A 19,176-nucleotide genomic window follows, 5' to 3' on the forward strand; every position below is an offset into this window, starting at 1 on the left:
TTTCAGTCAATCATTTAAAGGCCTGTTCCGTCACACCACGTGCTCCAACTCATCCACACTATTGTCCTTGGGCATGACTCAACTTCAGCTCCGGACCTAGATCAGAGTCCACGAAGCGGACCGTGTAGAGTTTGGCATGCTCATCCATCTGTGACAGCCCATCCGCTTCTCTTAACTGCTCCCTTGACTGTTTATCAAGCCCATGTGCCAATCCTGCTAATGAGCTTCCTCTCCAGGCAGGGAGACCTAGTCGTTTTGTTTCAACTATCGAGAGCAGGCAGAACAAGCATCCTCCTAGAAGTGCCGCAATCGGTAGAGATAGAAATCCCCATTCGACTCGGATGAACACTATCCAATTCTGGGTTTCGCCCTCATTTGGCTCGGTTTCCAGCGAGAGATCACGTATGTACTTTGACATGCTGGCTGCCACCGTCTCAAAGGTGGCCGTGAGATTCTTGGATGTACCCAAGCTGTCTATCACATGAGGTTGACCAGCAGTTCCAACTGACCCGACTGCTGGATAGACGAGTTGCTTCGTTGCCAGGGGGCTTTCGCGGCGCGCGAATTCGTTCATGAACAAGCCTGTGATCGACTCGGCGGCATTTTGAGAGATGTTGAACTTCAAATCCTGCTCAACCTCCAGGCCTGTAGAAGTATGATAATGTTCCTTTGAGATGAACATTTGCAGGTCAGTCCGGTTCATGTCCGTTTTGCCATGGTAGAGGGTGTAGCTGGTGTTTGCGTTGTACCATTTTGAGCTGGCTGCATACTGGGGATCCTTTGCAAGGAACGAGTCGAGATTTCGATCGGTGTATGTTCCGAGAATGCTTTCTCGCAAGTCGCCTTGGACAATGTCTGACTGGTAAATGTTGGTGCAAAAGTACAAGGCGCATTCTTGTGCAGAAACACTGCTGTCTTCCCAAGGCTGGCGATTCTCACGAAAGTCCTGGTTTGCTCCCATCATGGCAAAAGAAACAATGAGGGTCTTGAAGTCCTGGAAGGAAAGCGTTTCCGATGGTTGAGATGTGGCTTTGGCCGTCAGCTCTGTGTTCCTGAAGCCCAGATCCTTGCCCTGTATAGCCGCCAGACCTGCCGAGTCAATGTTGGAGATGTTCATCTTTAACTCCTCGATGTCGTATCTGGTGTACGTTGTGTTGATGTTGGGTACCGCAATCGGAGAGAAAGAAGCGACGTAGTTGACCATGGTCAGAGTGTCATCTTCCGCTCCTACGCTCACATTTGTTTTCCCAGTTGACTTGATTATGTGCTTTGAAATGTCGTTGCAAGTGCTGCACACTGCAAGAGATGCGTAAGGTGCCCATGTGCAATTGCCGGAGGAGCAGCTGAATGACGGTGTTTGTGCTTCCACCGAACCCAGAGTCGAGAAGCCTGACCATATCGAGGCCAGAGCACCGAAGTCGTATTTTGAAAGCATTGATAGGCGCATTAGTGTTCCATCTGGGGTTGATATTCCTGTTGCAGCTCCTGTGATAGCGGAAAAAGACCCGACGTCCAGTTTGCTAGACTTGCCAATCGTTGCCTTCGAAATAGGATCCGTGACTGATACTTCTTTGCCTTCAAAGGTAATGATAGCCTGAAGGAAAGGCTCAAAGCCGACTAATACCACGGTTGATAGCGCCCCGAGTGCCATCCAGTGCCTGGCAGGCTGTTACCACAACTGACAGATTCGTGGGCGAGGACGTAATCTTACCTGAGTCTTGACCACCAAAGCAATCTAACACCGCCCCATGGCCCCCTACTTGCCTCCTCGAAACGATCAAACACCATGATAGTGTCATCTCTTCGCCGAAACCAATTCCATTTCCCTTGACTGATGCAAGCACTGACTGCGAACGCAAGTGTTGCTCTCGATGTTGCCCCCAGGATTGAGACGACTGTGTTGAAGGAGTACTGAAACGACCATGTCGACAAGGGCTTATTGTTGTAGAGAGGCAGGAGAATGGCGATCGCTGCTAGCGCCAGGATGCTCAAGATGACCGCGCATATTTCGAGGATCCAATGATACTGGCTGCCTGGTAATGCTGCACTCGCCTTCCGCAGAAGGCTCTGTTTCGAACTTGAGGCTCTGTTTTCTACCCCCAGCCCGTAGTCACCTGGCTCTGAAGACGGGAATGAGGTAAGCCGCGCGACAGGTTTCCTCTTGAACTGGGGCGAAAGATTTGATGAATCGTAGGTGCTGTCGAGGTTGTCGGAGCGTGAGATGTGTGGCTGTTCGAGTGGCGAATGGTATCCGGTAGGAGTGTCGCGCATTTCAAAGGACTGCATTGAATGGTCGCGCATCGGGTCCCCTAGTGTTTCCGACATTACCACTCCGTTTTCAAGGGTCTATCGGCACAGCTCGTGAGTTTAGCAAAATGATGGGGGAGGTAAATCATTTTAAGCGACCGCCGCATGCCCTAAATTAAGACATGACATTTCGGACTTCTAGCCTCTCCTGTGAGATTTTAGCTAGCAGTCTAGCGTTACACAATACCCCCTCTTGGCAGGCTGCCGCGAAATGGAAGCTTTTGTTTGGTCAGCGGTTCTTGTAGTGTGGCGGTGAGTGCCACAGCACTCGGAAAAAGCAATGTTTCTACACCAACCGAGCGTCGGGCAGCGACAGCTCAATCTTCCTCGTGGTGGTCTTACGGCGCGTCAGGCAGAAGGTCGGTAGCTCATTTTCTGACTTTTAATTACTTATTCCCATCATCTCAACATAAAAGACGGAAGTGCGCAACTTGGCAAAGCAACCAAAAACATCAAGCGTCGAATTTAAGTCTACATTTTCTGTGTTCGAAACTTATACGCTGATGCACAGCCCAGGATTTGTTTGCAAGTTTCCTTCAATGACGCTTGCCCCAGCGAAACGAATCGAGTTACTGTGTGGATATACGTCGTGGATCTTTTGGCTGTGGACTGGTTGCTTCTGTTCTTATTCTAGTGACAAGTGAAGATGGCCTCATTTGAGCAGATTCAGGTGTTATTTCAACCGTGTTATTTGTTGTTTGCTCAGTGACATGAGTTGTATGATGCCTTGAAGCTTCAGGCAAATGTGAATTCGTAGGGAGAAGCGGATAAAGCTGCAGCCTCTGCAAAGGAGCTCCCCTATCCTTTTTGAAAGGATTCCAATTTGACACAGCCGAAAGTTTCGGATACCAGCCTATCAAGACATATGTTAGTTGCCCGGCAACTGCATTGATATCGAGGAATGACAGACTTACTTTGTGGTAACTCTCCTGCCATTATCTTCAACAAACTAACAAAGACAGGGGTCCATAAGAACAGCGCCAATACCTGCCCATAACCAACGTCTGACTCTGGGTAATAAGAGCCCATCGCGATCATCTGAAAGTGTCGCCAGAGAGCTAGGCAGATGAGACCCATGCACATACTTAGCCAAGCAAACAGAGAAAACATGATTCTAGCCCAAAAGATGATGGAGTTACAGTTTTTGGCAAGCCAACGGTTTCGAAAAACAAAGGAACGAACTACCTGAGGTCTGGTACATACAAAGAAGCAGAGAGGTGCTATAAGATACCCAATGAGGACAAGGTAGAATGTAGCGAATGTAAATTTCTCCTGGAACTTGGTAATTGGAGACGTGAAAACGCTCCACAGGAGGCAAGAAGACACCGTGAATGGTTGAGATCGAATATTAAACTCTAAGGAGCTAAGAAAGCTTGACATCCCTACTGAGTAATGGAGAAACGGGACACTTGACAGCAAAATATCCGAAAAGCCGGCTGTCATTGGCGCCTCGATATCCTGGGTAATATGTGGTCCTTTCAAAGCCGAAGTGTCATATTGGCCAGATATGCTGCTCGCAATTGTCAATAGTAATATGCATACCATCAAGACGACCCAGAGCGTTCCGCTGTCCGATTCGCCGCGACGTGGTACTGCTGCAACGGCAATGACGGCGCTGGCTGCGAAATAACAAGCCAACTGGGTGATCAGACCATTATACACAATTGTCTCATGTGACCCAACAGCCAAAAGAGCAACAATTAGAGATAGCACGAACACTACTCCGTTATCAAGAAACGCCTTTCTTGATACGTAGAAAGTTCCACGAGCCAAGTCTTCGGCTAGGAGACCAGTCTCCAAGGGCGGCTTCCGGTTCTGATAGTTGTGCCAGCATGTCTCAAGAATGAATAGGGTTGATAGCATGGCTTCGATAATGTAGGAGATAAACATCTGGCCTCGAAGTCAGCAAGGGATGGACAGGATATGTAAGTTGATGGAGATCTTTTACCCCTATACCGGCAACATCCGGATTCCCAGAAGAGTTCAACGATGCACAGACTGACTGGAAGCATTCCATCTTTTGTTCGTGTATCTCTTCAACTGAAGGTCTTTTCTGCGAGTTGTACCAGCCCCAAAAGGTTTGAATTGAAATGTTGTGATATTGAGTCGGGAGACTACTGGAAGCAGTCATAATTGCTGCCACTTCATCCACACTCTCGTATCCAGGAAAGTACCAGTTCTGAAGACTTTTCTCACAGTCCGTCTCAACAGGAGGAAGTTGGACCTCGGCAAGAAGCTCTTGTGAGCCGCAATAAAGCTCGATCGGCGGCCTGGTGATGTTGAGGACAGCATCGCCTACATCATGACCAGTCGTGTTTGCCATCAAGTTATACCAAGTTTCCTCCTGAGACGGAGTCGAATCCAGCAGAAGATTTGGTGCTGCTAGTCGCAGAAACTCGATGTTCAAGGTCTGATTGCCGTACCCAAAGCTGGCATCCTCGTTCGACCATAACCGACAGCTTTTGTACCACGATGTCGCCAAGTCACAATTGCTGGTCAGATTTCCAGCTGATGTGAGAAACTGCACAATTGCGTAGAAAAGGGGAACAGTGGAGAGGGTAGGGTTTTCGGGGAGGGGAATGTCTGAGGGGGTGATGTTGCCTATGGCATTGGAGTAAAACGGGTAAAATGTGTCTGCATTCTCTTTGCTTGCCATCTCTTGAAGGTGTTGGAGTCTCCGGTCGGTGTCAAATGGTATTAACGGTTAATCAAAGTCTGAATTCCACTCCCTGTCACACAGGTAAAGTTGTAACCTGGAGGAAGGAAGCTTAGCTACATGCTTGACTATATATGGTATCTTAGCTGCTCATTGTGATGTATACGCTGACCATGTCCCATCAGGCTGGCGTTCTCCATGACAAATCACGATCATGGTCAACTTTGCCGACCCACGAGCCTGATCATAAGTGCCATCGCTGTTGCAAGAGAGACTACAGATTCGGCCCGAATATAGCGAGGCTGTATGCAATCGACCGCAGGCATCCACGGGGGCTGAGTCTGATCTTTTGCTGGCCACGCACCGATAATATCGACACGTCACTCATGGTGTGGCACCTACAGAGCCAGAATGCCCTTTGAAAAGTGTTCATATGGCAGAATTCAGATACCAATTGCGAACAACGTAGGCCGACGTGCGGAGCCTGTGTGCACTTGATTGATGCCTGGCAGGCTTTGCATCCTATTGCGATATGTGAAATATAGAAAAAGAAAGCCCCGTAATTACGGCGCAGCCAGCACTCATGTTAACCCATCAGGCTCCAAGTGCAGTCCAGACCTTTTGTAAGGGTTGCATGTTTATGATATGGGTGCTCATTCTGCGCATCACTTTGGTATCATTGGCCAGCCTTGTCTGGTAAATTCAGCTGCAAGGATTGAATTGCATCCGTGCAGGCGTTGTCATGCAGTCATCTTTGGTGAGGGCGGCGTGTCAGTCAGCTTTGATCGGTTTTCCATTCTACAAAGCATGAAGCAGGTTCAGTTCTAATCAGGGTAACCAGTATATTTGGATGCATTTCGCATTCGCGAAAGTCTCATGTTCCTTGCGAAACCTTTCAACGCTCAAGCTAACCCACCCGATCACATACAAGACCTTAAGCGACCATGGATCTGACCGGCCGAGACTCTTTGGACTGCATTTTTGATTACTACAAGATGGGCCAGGCATTGTCTCCAAAGGCCAATGATGTATGGAATCGGGGGGACAACGTGACGATCTCGTGGTATGGTGGGAAGATACCGAACACCACAATCACAGATGCTAGAGGTATTTTGTTAGCGCCCGAAGAGAGCAAAGATTCACCAGACGTGGTTATAACATGTAAGACAGATCTCAAATATATGGAATGGACTTATGTGTAATGAGACAGAGCTGACGATGCTGCCTTTCAGTGTTCTGGCCGTACGTTTACAACACATCTGTGTGGCAAGCGATGGACTCCTGCAACAACACCAAGGTTCATTACAATTGGACCGTCCCACTCGACATGAATCTGACTTCGACGGCTTCTCTGTATCGTATCTATCTGATGCCCATGAACGCGACTACCGAGGATCTCGACCCGGACACGGAGTTTTACAAAGAGGCTGGTTGGAGTGAACCCTTCTGGGTCAAAGCTGGAAGTAATTCGACCGACATCCCATCTGCTACCCCCACTCACTCTGGGGCGGTACTTACTGCTACAACAACGTCCATCGGCTTTTATGCCAGGCTAAATCGTTCGGTCTTCTTGCTTTGGATTTCAGCGGTCATAAGCATTTGGGCTTTGGGTGGTTGATTAGCAAGGCTGGTCAGCAAGGTGAAAATGTTCTGTGCAGTCAAGATGCTCTGTGATATCGATACTGATTCAACCTCCCGCCACCCTTACATCATTCAAGAGAATATGATCGCTGTTATGTAATCGGTATTAAGGCTGTTGATACAAATACTATTTCATCATTGGGTCCATAGCCGGCTCAAGACCTTGGTCCTCCCTGGTCGTAAGTCATGTGAAAATCCGTCGTCTTCCGTATCGCCCTTGCGTCCTCGACATCTTCGCTCCTCCTCGCACTACTCGGCCCGCTGTCTTTTGGTATAGACTGGAGTATGTACTCCTCACTCGAGTCGTCCCCTAGCCTGGGTCGGTTCGCGTGGACGCTCGTGAGGTGGGTCGCCGTCTTCTCCTCCCGCCCTTGATATGGGTGCCAGTCGTTGCGGCTGGTGCCGGCATGTGTGAAGTTTCCCTTGCTCGATCGAGGCGCTGAGCCGTAGCCAGAGCTCCCGTTTGAGGACCCTTGCTTGGATGCGAAGACGGTAGGGAAGATGTACGTCAGGGGGAGCCGGCACATGGGCAGGCAGGCGCAGATGATTGCCAAGTTGTCTTCGATCAGAGTCCAGAGGGTGGAAGCAATGTCGACTGTATATGTAAGTCAGTGTAATGAAGCCAAAATCCGCCATTAGACAGTCAAGTGATGACTTACATGTCGTATCAGGGCTGGTGGTGGAAAAGTCTAACGTCGTCATGCGCAGGATACTCGTGATCGTGACGAACAAGCCAAGAGCAAAGACAACCATGAGCGCCTTTTTCTGGTTGATCGGAAGCTTCGATTTCCAGAGCACATGCTGTGGCAGCGCCATGATGAGGATATCGGTGGCGATAGAGAAGCCAGCATTGGCGTACCAGTTCATCGTGAGACTGATGCAGGTTCCAGGAATGGTCTTGTCCCAAGCACGTGGGATGGGGGTGCACTGCCAAATGGACGAGGCCGAGGTCGCGACCATGTACGCCAGGATGATGCTGAGCAGAGTGTGGCAGAGTATTCGGAAATATCTTTGTACGAAGATGCGCAGGTACAGCAGCAGGATAGATGCCTTGGTCAAGTTGATAGTGATTTTATAGAAGATTTGGGCGACATAGAAGAGCTGATCAAGATTAGAAGATATTCGTACTGGTCGATCTATGTCACTCCGGTTTCATTACTGGAAGCACTCACCTTCAATGTCATGATCTTATTGGGCTTGGACAGGTTCTTGATGTGTTGACCAAAGCCATATTCGCATGAGACCATCATCAGGATTGAGACAAGTAGGCAACAGACCTAAATCATATCAGCTATAGTGACCGCGAACAACGTCAAATAGAGCTCACAAATGAGAACAAGATTGTCCAGTCGTCCCATCCTAATCCTGATCTCATCTTAATACGCGACCAGAACCGAATCCCAACGAAGATGGGCGTGAGGACGAAGAAGATGATGGCCGGCGCGCGGACCATGAGCGCATTGCTCTCGTCAGGAATGTTGCCGTCGACCATGGTGAACAATATGCCTCGATCAAGCAAAGTCTGTCCGACAGTGTGCTGAGGCTGGCAGACCTCGAAGGGTCTGATCTGCGAGAACGAATTCCAGAGAGCAACCAACGTCCGACATCAGCACAATCCGAACGGCCGGGATGGACGGGTCCTGGAGAACGGGTCTAGTTATATGTTCATGCCCAGGATGCCAGGCTCCTGCCACAACATTCCACTTGGGAGGGGTGTCTTGGTTTGACTTGCAAAAAAACTGGCCGTCCGTCTGGGCCAAGTACTCGGTAGGCATCCGGAGCGTTAGGGACGGACGGGCTTTTCATTGGGTGGCCAAGGCAGGGAGGATCCCTTCTCCATGCTGGTTGTCAGGTACATGTGCGCGTCCGCAGTAAGCTTCTTTTCTTTTCTTTTGCTCCCGCCTCTGCAAGGTAGACGGAGATGATGGTGGTGGCATGCAACGGCTTGTCAATCTGCAGACTACTGCAGCGCCGTGAGGGGCAACGGTATCGGCGCCGAGAAAGTAGGAATCGGGCACATGTACGATGAGCGTTAGGTGATGGAGAGAAAGGGGCGGGCTGGGGGCCACATGGATGCTGAAGATGCGAGCAGATGTGCAAAGAGCGGACGGTACTGAGATTACCGATCGCGAGAGAACGCGGGAGAGCCACCTTGGAATCCCTGCTCGCTGCGGTTAAAAAGAAGGGCCAGCATGGAGATGGGTACGAAAGAGAATGGCCCCCGAAGTGTTCGGGCCAGAGTCCGAGCCGGCCTGAAGCTCCCACCACCATTAAACATCCGACTTTGGAGCACTTCAGGTTTCGGCGTTATCAAGATGTCGGCAAATGAATACGGTACGCTATTTTCAAAGTGATAGCGACCTTGCATATGCGTTTCCTCCTCGCAGTACTATGTTTTGATGCGAAACAGGAGCGCAGTTTGACCCAATATTAGTGAGGCGTATATTGGGGCTGTCACTAACATCCGGGAGGACTGTGAACGAATGAACAAGTAATATTCGTCCAAAATGACCATGCACGAAAGGCGCAGGCTGCACACCACTGTAAGGGAGGGTGGGCAGTCGAAATTCCAAGTCGAGAGACGTGCGACGAACCTGTTCCTGGCAGTGATAATCCTTCATTCAGCTGGCTTGTCCTCTGTTCTCAGATACCGTCCGGTGTAGCACGGTGATAACTGGACATCGGGTTGCTGAACGATAGAGGCTAGACTTCCCCTTGCAGAGCGATAAGCCATTACCCAACTCGATCGTCGGTGAAAGTCTGACCAGAAGAAATGAGGCGCACAGTGGTCTGCGCTATCGATGCTGGTCTGGCAGGGTCTCAGATATGGCGTGGGCGAAAATTTCTTTTCTGATTTCAGCTTTTCATCAGCTGTCCCGATCCTCCGCCACCATGTCCTAAAGACCCGAGTGTCCATTCTCGGAGGCCTGAAGGGCTGACGACTCCAGCTGTTTGGGCCTAGGAATTCATCAGATGAAGGCGGGGGTGACGGGACTCTACAGCGGAGCTGTCCCAACCGCAGTATTGATGAGCCGATGCGGCGCAGGTGATTCTCGCGAAGAGGGGGGTTTTCCCTTGTTGGCAGGGCACGGAATCCTCTTACTCCCGCAGAGTTTTCACGAAGCTTTCCGCGCAACATCTGTTGGCGCCGCTGGTCCGGCAGCGGTCGCACATGTCAGATCTCAGTAAGCTGCTTGAACACATTGACAACTGAGGGTGATGTCTTTGAACATTACGCGCCGTGGTCGTCTCTACAAGGCATGTAGTTCATCTTGGATGAACTTGATGATGGCAGGGTACCATCAAGCATAGTTCGTTTAAAGTTCCCGCCGTATCCGCATCGCCCGAAGACCACCAGTCTGTGCGCCCTGAGATCATTAATAGCTGAATACTAGAGCCCTAATATCGCATCCGATTAGTGTGTTGTGGGCGGCGGAGGGCTGGGTGGCGCCAACGTCCGGTGCGCATTCCCGCTCCCGCGAAGTCTGTATGGCGGGTAGCCAGCCCGTTCAATGTCGTTGCAGCCGAAGAAGCCGATTGAGATCTCACACCCGAGGAATAGCTCGACAATAGTCGCAGCCACTTCGGAGGGATTGAGATGGAATATAGGTGTGCATGAAAGCAGTATAGGTCTGGCGATACCACCTACCTCTGGAAGCAGGCTCTTCGCATCTATTACGTTTATTGGCGTTGAGCGACCAACCGCTTGGCCACCTTGATGCGTTCATGGTGTACTTCAATAACACCTCGGTCAGTGACCTTGCTCGGACTTGGGCTTCCTCTCTCGGAAGCGATGTTCACCAACATGTGGTGTGGTTTGCGCGGCCCGCATGAGGGAGCCTTCAAGGGTGTTTCTCTCTTGGCATGACATGTCCTTTTGTCTTCATTTCTCGTCTGCTGTTCTCTCGATGCTGCAGAATTCAGGGCTGCGAATCCTCCTCGTCTGTCCTTCCCTATTGGGACACCGGCGATGCAGGTGACGAAGGTGTGAAGAATTTCGGTTCAAGATCACTGGCCTGTGTCTTCATCCCCCCGATCTGCTGGCCCTAATTGTGGCTTTAATGACACCCAAGCATGTAAGTGCAACCCCCAACACGCTGTTCCTGGTGGGCTTGACAGGGAACAATCGGACAAAGACACCCTTCTGAGAGAACGGCCCATCCCATCATTGGCGGCCGACCGCGGGTCAACGGGACGATGCGCTAACGCTGCGGACATCCTGGTCGTCCACCGACTGCTCCAGATGAGTTTCTGCAGTCGAAAAGGAAATTGATTTCGTTGTTCACCTGAAGATATGACCAGACTGCAGTGGGCTCGGTCCAGAAATTCGCGAAGGGATACGAGGAGAAAATTCTGATATTAGCCGGGATGCTTCTTAGGCGCCCGTGTCGCGTCCGGTCAAGGTCCAGCAGCACTTACAGCTTTCACATAGTCGTGGGAGAGAGATGGACATGTGTTCAGAGTCTTCGGCTGCTCCCAGCTTCATAAGACGCACAGTAGATATGTTTTCCCGCGAACCTTTATCTATGCTGCATAGGTAAGTCTGCAACGGCTCCATATCTCATTGCAGCCTACAGATTGCGTCGATGAGATAAAAAGCAGACAGCGCATTGTATGGGCCAGAGCCCCTCTCATCATGACCAAAGTCCCTTAGAGTCCAAATCTCACCATCGCCCAGTGGAATCCTTGCATCTTGGTCCGTTGTGTGTCTCGCTGTCCGTGCCCAGTGTCATATCTGGTTCTTGAGTAACATTTTGATCTGGACCAGCAGCATTCCTTTCATGTGGTTATTCCCGGCGCAAGACCAACCGTTCGTGCGCCCATCCGATATGATCTCAGCATGCTTCCCCAGACTAGCACAGGACCAGGGTCGTAGGAATGAGCATCGATAGCCAGCGGCGTCGAGCAATGTGACCTCGCGCACCTCGCCACTGATGAGAAGAGTTTCTATCGAATTTCCCTCAAACAATGTGTCATTGTCGCTGTCATCATTCTCTCGGCACCCAAAGAAAGACCCAAAGTCCCTTGTGTCTCACCTCAAACCATAGCCCCGGCGCCATCTCACCCAACATACCGAACAACTCCGGCCCGTGATCCTCAACAGCGGCCGCGCATCGAGGAATGGCGCCAACCCACCGTCCAGGGTCTCTCGCCAGCGGATCCGAGAGCCGTCCGGCCCACTGAAAAGCGGAAATTAGTGCGATACTGAGCCACTGGAGTGGAAGCTATCGAAGCATTCTTGTTCTTGTTTTGCTGCAGCGAACGGGCACGGCGTCATGACACCTGCGTCCATCCCTCTCCATGTCCATGGGCCCCCTCCCTCGTACAGCATGCACACCACCACGTTGGTACCAACACACGTGTGTGTCTGTCTGTTGGTCCCTGGTGACCCAGCCGTGCCACTCAATGGAGAGGCAATATAAACAGACTCGCCCGTCTTGGGCCGAAGTCTATTAGATGATCGCACTCTCGCACGCACCAGCCGCTCACGTCAACGGTCGGGGTTCCTTGGGACAGGTTTAGGTTGAGCTGTCATCGTATCTAGGTAAGGAAGCTTCCACTTGTCTCAATCCGCGGCCCCGAGGTGCCAATCGGCTCCGGGGCCTGTGCTGTACCATTGTCGCGTCGTGAAGCAGTCAATAGCTCTCTTGCCTCTGCATTCTAGGAGCTGCTGCCAGGATAGACGATGTCGGTCAGCCATACTTCTATCATCCAGAGCTGACCATTGCCTAGGGTCGTCACAATGAAGTTCTTCTCCCTCCTCGCTACCGTCGCCGCCGCGGGCGCCGCCCTCGTCTCGGCCCAGGGCACCATCGACTCCAACTCAGAGTCCTTCCCCGAAGACCTCAATGGGTCCAACTTCACCTACCCCTGGCCCGTGAAGCTCTACAAGTTCACCTCCCAGCTTCAGGAGCTCGAGATGGCCTTCATGGACATCGAGCCCAAGTGCGAGCCCAACGGCAAGACCGCCATCCTCTTCCACGGCAAGAACTTCTGCGGCCCGACATGGGAGACCACCATCCGCGTCCTCGCCCAGAAGGGCTACCGCGTCATCGCGCCGGATCAGATTGGCTTCTGCAAGTCGTCTAAGCCCGAGCGCTACCAGTTCTCCCTTCAACAGTTCGCGACCAACACCCATGGTCTGCTCGAGACCCTCGGCATCGAGAACGTCACTGTCATCGGTCACTCCATGGGCGCCATGCTCACCACCCGTTACGGGCTGATGTACCCCGACCAAGTCAACGAGATGGTACTTGTCAACCCCGTTGGTCTCGAGGACTACAAGGCTCTCGGCGTGCCCTATCTTCCCATCGACGACAACTACGCCACGGAAGCTGCCAGCTCCTACGAGTCCATAAAGGGATACGAGCAGGCCACCTACTACGTGGGCGAGTGGAAGGATGAGTACGACGTCTGGGTCAGGATGCTCGTCAACATCTACAAGGGGTCCGAGGCCAAGACCTATGCGCTCAACCAGGCGCAGATCGTCGACCTTGTCTTGACGCAACCTGTCAGCTGGGAATTCTCTCTCGTCAAGCCGCGCACCCTACTCATCATCGGCGAGAAGGATAACACCGCCATCGGCAAGCAGTGGTCTCCTCCTGATGTCGCTGCTAAGCTGGGTCACTTTGACGTCCTTGGTCCTGAAGTTGCTGCTCAGATCCCCAACTCTACCCTGCACACTTTCCCTGATCTTGGACATGCGCCCCAGATCTCGCACCCTGAGGAGTTCCACGACGTTCTGGTTGACTGGCTCTCTACATAAACCGAAGCTTCGCAGTCAGCAGCCTGTTCCAAGGCATATATAACTTACAATAGACGTACATATCAATTGAAACTTCATGTGACCACAATGCTCTTCAACCATACTTCCGCGGTGCTTCTTTGCCACCTAAGAATCAGGCGCCGGCTCAGCTCACGGCCGGAGGGCGGCCCCACACCGGCCCGAATACCATTTTAGGCCCACTCATGGAATCGGCTCGGTGGATGAAACTCATCCACATCTATCGTTCTTAGTCTTGGAACAGGTCTCGCTTCTTCGCTGATACCGCTCCGGCTTCAGGGAGCCTCAAACACTTGATTCATCACTGCGCCACGAGTACATACCTACCTCAATGCCTCATAGGATTATTTGTATGATTCAAGCGTTGGGGTTCTCTAGCAATTCCATAGCAGGCTGTGAACGTGAACGACGCAACTAGTGGAGTCCCATGAGTATTAGGGGACCGCCAAATGTTTTGTGGCCATACCACGGTTCAAGGTTTTCTCTGGGTGGCATACTATCAAGCAAGAAGCTATTTCCAGCAGGAAGATTTCTTGAAACAGTTGGGGGATGAGCTGTGGATAGAGGCGTACATGTCTTATTCGTTGGAAACTTCGGCTGCACGGCTAGATCTCGATCCTCGCACACTTCATCAATTCATTTCAGGGTCGGTTCTGCCTTTCATCCTCCGCACGAGTTGCTTAATGAGTACTGGTATGTAAGTCACTCGAAGGCAACACATTCGCCTGTTGAGTACCTGATATCTTGCTGTAGACAGGCATTGGGTCGACCCAACTCACATGAACACGTAGGCAGTTCATACGCTCGTCGACTTCAATCCTGCTCAACCTGGGTATGGCATCGTGAGAAATGGAGAGCGGGCTGCTGCTTACCGAGGGTCGTCAACGACCAACCGAATTGATGCCAAGATGCATCGATTGATAACCCAATCAAAATCTGTCACACAGGGCAAGTCTATGACAGAATGGCCCTGGTTCGTTCGCCCTGGTTCGTTCGCCCTGGTTCGTTCGCCCTGAATCTTTTCAGTCAATGAAAGGCCTTCGCATTGCCCAGCTTGCATTTGAGATGTATTGTCTGCCCCAACCACACTGCTCACAGCAAGAGGCCCCATTCGCTACAGCATGCTTACATGCATACAGACCTCACTCGGATTTTGGCGGCAGCCAATACGGCGAAACTGATGATCAGTCATTAGACACCCACCATCAGTACGTACATGTACATGTCGGATTTTGGTTGCGCCCAATCAGATCGCTTCTCAGCTTGCTAGCAGATTGCATTCCGAGAGGAATATAAAATCAGGCTGGGGCCACAATCATGAGCTCTCGACTTGTTCCGGAGGGCGAGAATCCCTCTGCGTCCTGAAGACCGCAAGTATCGAATGCACATCACGGGGGCATCCCTTCTCGGCTTTCACTATGCCGCCTCGGAGAAGCATCCGCGACGAGGATTGGGAGCGTCTTAGGTCCACCATTCGGAAGCTTTATCTCGAAGAGGATCGGAGTCTAAAAGATGTTCTCCTCATTCTGGGTACTTTCCACAGCTTTTATCCAAGGTGAGTGCTACCTCTAAAGCTCTTTGGCAACATATGCACATGCCGGAAAGTCATTGATGTATCTAATGCATCGTGATAGCAAAGCACAGCTGGAGTGGAAGTTAAAACAGTGGCATTTCACCAAGAACATGGGAATTATGGATTGGAAGTATGTTGCCAACGAGATCCATCGGCGAAAGTGTAGAGGCAAAGAAAGCAAGGTCTACCTCTCAGGCATACCTTTGCGCATGAAGGCCATCGAGAGGGGGGTTTCAAGATACTGTTACCAGACTGCCATCGAGAAGGCTACGCGCCGTAAGTATTATCCACGTTAACAATCACAGCATCAAGCTAACTAGGAAAGATGCGCCAGAGCCGCCTATGCCGGAAGATCAGCCACTCCTTGTGTGCACACCGACGCCTGAAGAGATAAATTGGCAGTGCAAATTGGGCACCATACCGTGGCTTCTTTCCAAGAGGCTTATTGAGGGTAGTTCTCTTTGTCATTTACCTTAGTTGGGAAGAGTACTGATCAGTATACGTACAGGTTTCGCAGTCAGAGTAAAATCAATGAGCATCTCCTGCGCTTCTTCGAATGGTTCATATGAAGGACCGGTTGCCTCCATCTTATATTCAAACTACGAGCTACGGAGCTACACGGCACAGCTTAGGCGAGCATACCAAATACTCCGTTCAATTATGCCCGAAGACTCTGAACGTAGCCATGCTGTTAGTGCTCAAGGCCTACTACAGACAGTCAGATCCAAAACCACCAATGCGGAATTTCTCGTTTGTCTAGTGTTTCTGCTGTCAAACAACCTTCTCGTAAACGAAAGCCCCTTTATGCCACACGAATCAATAAACGCAGTCATGCACTTGCTCCTCCGTTTATTTCGGGAAAGCGGTTCGAATGTGCTAGCAAAAGGCCAATACTCGACGCTACTGCCGAGCTTACAGTCTTCACTAGACGGCCTATTCAGGGAAGCCATCAAAGCCTCAGATGTTGGAGCTGTCGAACTTTTGCTTCAAGCAGGTGTTGATGTCAACACTTCTTTCCACGGTCCATTTCGCACATTTGGTTCTTTTACATTGCAGCAGGATTATGGTACTGCACTGCAACATGCGGCGCATTCAAATCATCCTGAGTTACTTCGAATTCTCCTCAAACATGGAGCAGACACTGGAAAGATCGGTATTGATACTATAATCGTGGCGTGGCTACAGCGAAAAACATCCAAGGGTTCTCCAGAGGAAACTATAAGGATTCTACTATCAATCTACCGCTTCCGTCCACAAGATGAGACACAAGCTGTCAGTCTGCTCTTTCGGATGAGTCACACAGCTGGCACCTCATTGACAGAGATTATAATCGAATTCTTTGCGTCCACCTTCTGTGAGAGCAGTCCGGCGGCCAGGTCACAGCTCCTCATTACGTCAATCAGGACCGACAGTCGCTTCATTGGTGACTTAATAGCCGGCTGCAGCAGTTTTGTCAACTCATGCGGCTACTGTCCGGAGACGCCGATGACCGCAGCTGCGTATCGGGGGGACATCCATTTATGCAAGCAGCTATTGCGCATTGGTGCCGTTTTTGAACCTCGCCATGAAGCAGCTACGCCACTTCAATGGGCAGCCTCGTTCTCGGATGTGAGCATGGTCCAGCAATTGTTAAACGAAGGTGCTGATGTCAACTTCTGCCACCCACGCCCAACATATCTCCGGGTTAATTTTGCAGACGTCAACTCCATGCGTTTCTCATGCGAAGCTCATTGGCATTATGAAATGAACGGTAGTCTCGGTAGGACTGCTCTTCAATCTGCATTGCTCGGAGGCAATACTGCTAGCGCCATTCGTCTCTTGGCTGCAGGAGCTGTACTTGTTGGTGGGGAGCTAGTGATGGCCATTTGGAATCGTCAATTTCAGATTATTGGAAGCCTTCTTGACAAAGGAGCTTCCTTTCAAGATGAGTGCACACTCTTCGGCACCGACTCGACTCTAGAAGCTGCAATACTTTCGGAAAACACAAACTTGGTGCATCGAGTCATCGCAGCAGATGAACGATCAGTCACTGGTCAAGCGCTGTGTGCCTCTGTCTGCTTGGCAAAAGCAACCGATAACTTCACAATCGTACGACACCTATTGACGTACACTTCTCGGCTGCTAGCGTCTGACGAGACTTGGGTCGGAACGGCGTTATGCCTTGCAGTACATTTGCAGTGTATGGAAATCCCTCATTTGATACTGAGTTCTGGTCTGCATCCTGAGACAGCTTGGTCTTTTCGAATAGATGGGTGTTTCACGTATCAAAAGCTGAGGAAATCTCTGCTTTCTACATCAGCAGATTCTATTACCCGCAGCTATCTGAGTTGGCGAAGAGCGCTGCGGACTCACTCCCCCGATCACCAGCCAACCCCTCGCCGGCCCATATTTGAAATTGCTGTTTCTTCAAGTCAACTAGACTTTTTAAAGCTGCTTGTGGGTTATGGATATCATCCAGGACCTACAAGTACTCTTGGTCTTCTTTGTGGCGCCAATGTGGACCTCGACATCCTTCAATTTCTACATAGTCTTGGACTCAAGATGACAGGAAGAGTCCTTGGACAAGCTATTTCATATTCTGGAAGCGAGGATAATGAGATCGTCAGATGGCTTCTCTCTGTTGGAGTTGACTTGAACGAAAGATTGGACCGGCTGGAGCCTCTTGCGCCAATGATTACAGCATTCTGGTCCCCTTTGACACCGCTACAAGAAGCCATCCAGAAGGGCTGGTCTGGCCTGATGCAAGAACTCATCGAATGTGGCGCGGACATTAATGAGCTTTCCTCCTCCTGTGGAACTGCACTCCAACTCGCAGCAGAGCTCGGACACTTTGGCATAGTTCAGAGGTTACTGGAACTAGGGGCTGACCCCAACGCATCAGGGGGTGAATCTCCTTATAGTCGGACTGCTATCGAACGTGCAGCTCAACATGGGCGACTGGACGTTGTCCAATTATTGCTCAATTCTGGGGTTGAGATTGGCGGGTGCGGCCGACGGCAATATGTTAGATCGGTCGCGTTGGCGGAAAAAGAGGGGCACCATGCCATCGTGAAGCTGTTGAAATCCCACGGAGGATGGACCGAAGCTGATGAGGCCCTCCTGTCTACCAAAGATGTGTGTCTTCCCTTCATCTTTCGGAGACATGAAGTCGTTCAATATGTTCGAAGGTATTACGTTAGTGAATCGGATGTCGGAGACTCGGCGGAGGGTGACACCCCGAAAGAAGAAGAGTCTTCCTCTGAAGGAGCCTTAAAAAGTAATGTTGAGCTGAATGAAGGGAAGCTTCCTGAGGAAGAAGGCCCGCCAGAGGAAGCGCTGGTATCGGATGAGATACTCGGATTGACGAAAGAGGACATGAAGGAGCTCGATAAGCCCTCAGAGGGGGCATTAGAAGACAACCATGACTCAACGATAGATCTCATCGGGCAGCTCTACAACCCTTCTGAGGCATTAATGTCGACTTTAGGATTCGGAAACACGCCGCCAAATGCATACGAGTCCCTTTTGGAAGAGGAGCAGTTGGAATTCCTCCCTTCCTCCATGTCATATCAGATCAGGGAGGAACTCGAAGGGACCGGCTGTCAAGAAGAATTGGGGGATGACCTCTGGGCTGAAGAATACAGCAACTTCATCCAGAGCGTATCTTATGAAGTATAGTAGAAGTCGCAATGGAAGTTGCGAAGCTCCAGAGCTACCTGTTGAGATCTCCTTCATAACTCGGACGCAGGAAAGACTGACCCATGCCTCGACATGTTCACAGATCATCTCGGCTATATCTAAGGTTGATTCAGAGACCTAGGAGGAGTTTTCTCAAGGCTTTGGCTTTGATGGCTCCAAAGACCTAGGGCACTCCGAGGGGCTTCAAGGGCCAGGTCGGTTTGGCCAGGTCAGTTCACGAGAGCAGCTCTTCGGTGTTTGTACAGAGGGAAGAAGAACGGATATTTATCTTGCAATTCCGGTGAAGTTCTATCTTTCTTGGCCTTTAAGGTGTGCAAAGGGTTGCATTCAATTTGGCGTGGCCGAATAATGGTTGGAGCGAGTTCAAAATTGGGTTTACTTATATGAATTCGACAAAAACAACCTACAAAATTTATTCGTCATCAACCACACACTTTTCTGCGCTCATTACATCAAAATTCTCTTCAAGAAAGCCATGAAAATCAACTGCTCGCATTTTAAACCGTACAATTGGCGTATGTCTGCTCTATCACCCCA

At 50.7% G+C, this 19,176-nt stretch overlaps 5 protein-coding genes across 5 annotated transcripts; 2 read left to right on the forward strand and 3 right to left on the reverse strand.

Annotated features, from left to right (window-relative positions):
• Positions 1–58: 58 nt before the first annotated feature.
• Positions 59–2,325, reverse strand: GCG54_00012633 (uncharacterized protein; the record flags this gene model as incomplete). Its single annotated transcript, XM_045412508.1, has 2 exons — positions 59–1,658; positions 1,712–2,325. The coding sequence occupies 2 exons, from the start codon at positions 2,323–2,325 to the stop codon at positions 59–61; spliced, it is 2,214 nt and encodes a 737-aa protein (XP_045267213.1).
• A 1,185-nt stretch (positions 2,326–3,510) lies between these two features.
• Positions 3,511–4,963, reverse strand: GCG54_00012634 (uncharacterized protein; the record flags this gene model as incomplete). The annotated part of the gene is made up of 2 exons (XM_045412509.1): positions 3,511–4,197; positions 4,256–4,963. Coding segments are annotated over 2 exons (1,395 nt in total), but the record flags the coding sequence as incomplete, so codon positions are not given.
• Positions 4,964–6,759: 1,796 nt separating this feature from the next.
• Positions 6,760–8,096, reverse strand: GCG54_00012635 (uncharacterized protein; the record flags this gene model as incomplete). The annotated part of the gene is made up of 4 exons (XM_045412510.1): positions 6,760–7,199; positions 7,264–7,705; positions 7,777–7,881; positions 7,932–8,096. 4 exons carry the CDS (start codon positions 8,094–8,096, stop codon positions 6,760–6,762), a joined length of 1,152 nt encoding a protein of 383 aa, XP_045267215.1.
• Positions 8,097–12,347: 4,251 nt separating this feature from the next.
• GCG54_00012636 (Haloalkane dehalogenase) lies at positions 12,348–13,370 on the forward strand (the record flags this gene model as incomplete). Its single annotated transcript, XM_045412511.1, has 1 exon — positions 12,348–13,370. The coding sequence occupies one exon, from the start codon at positions 12,348–12,350 to the stop codon at positions 13,368–13,370; it is 1,023 nt and encodes a 340-aa protein (XP_045267216.1).
• A 1,436-nt stretch (positions 13,371–14,806) lies between these two features.
• Positions 14,807–18,618, forward strand: GCG54_00012637 (uncharacterized protein; the record flags this gene model as incomplete). The annotated part of the gene is made up of 3 exons (XM_045412512.1): positions 14,807–14,943; positions 15,023–15,237; positions 17,510–18,618. The coding sequence occupies 3 exons, from the start codon at positions 14,807–14,809 to the stop codon at positions 18,616–18,618; spliced, it is 1,461 nt and encodes a 486-aa protein (XP_045267217.1).
• Positions 18,619–19,176: the final 558 nt, after the last annotated feature.

Source organism: Colletotrichum gloeosporioides (assembly GCF_011800055.1).
Source record: "Colletotrichum gloeosporioides strain Lc1 chromosome Unknown consensus_24, whole genome shotgun sequence".
NCBI lineage: Eukaryota > Fungi > Ascomycota > Sordariomycetes > Glomerellales > Glomerellaceae > Colletotrichum > Colletotrichum gloeosporioides.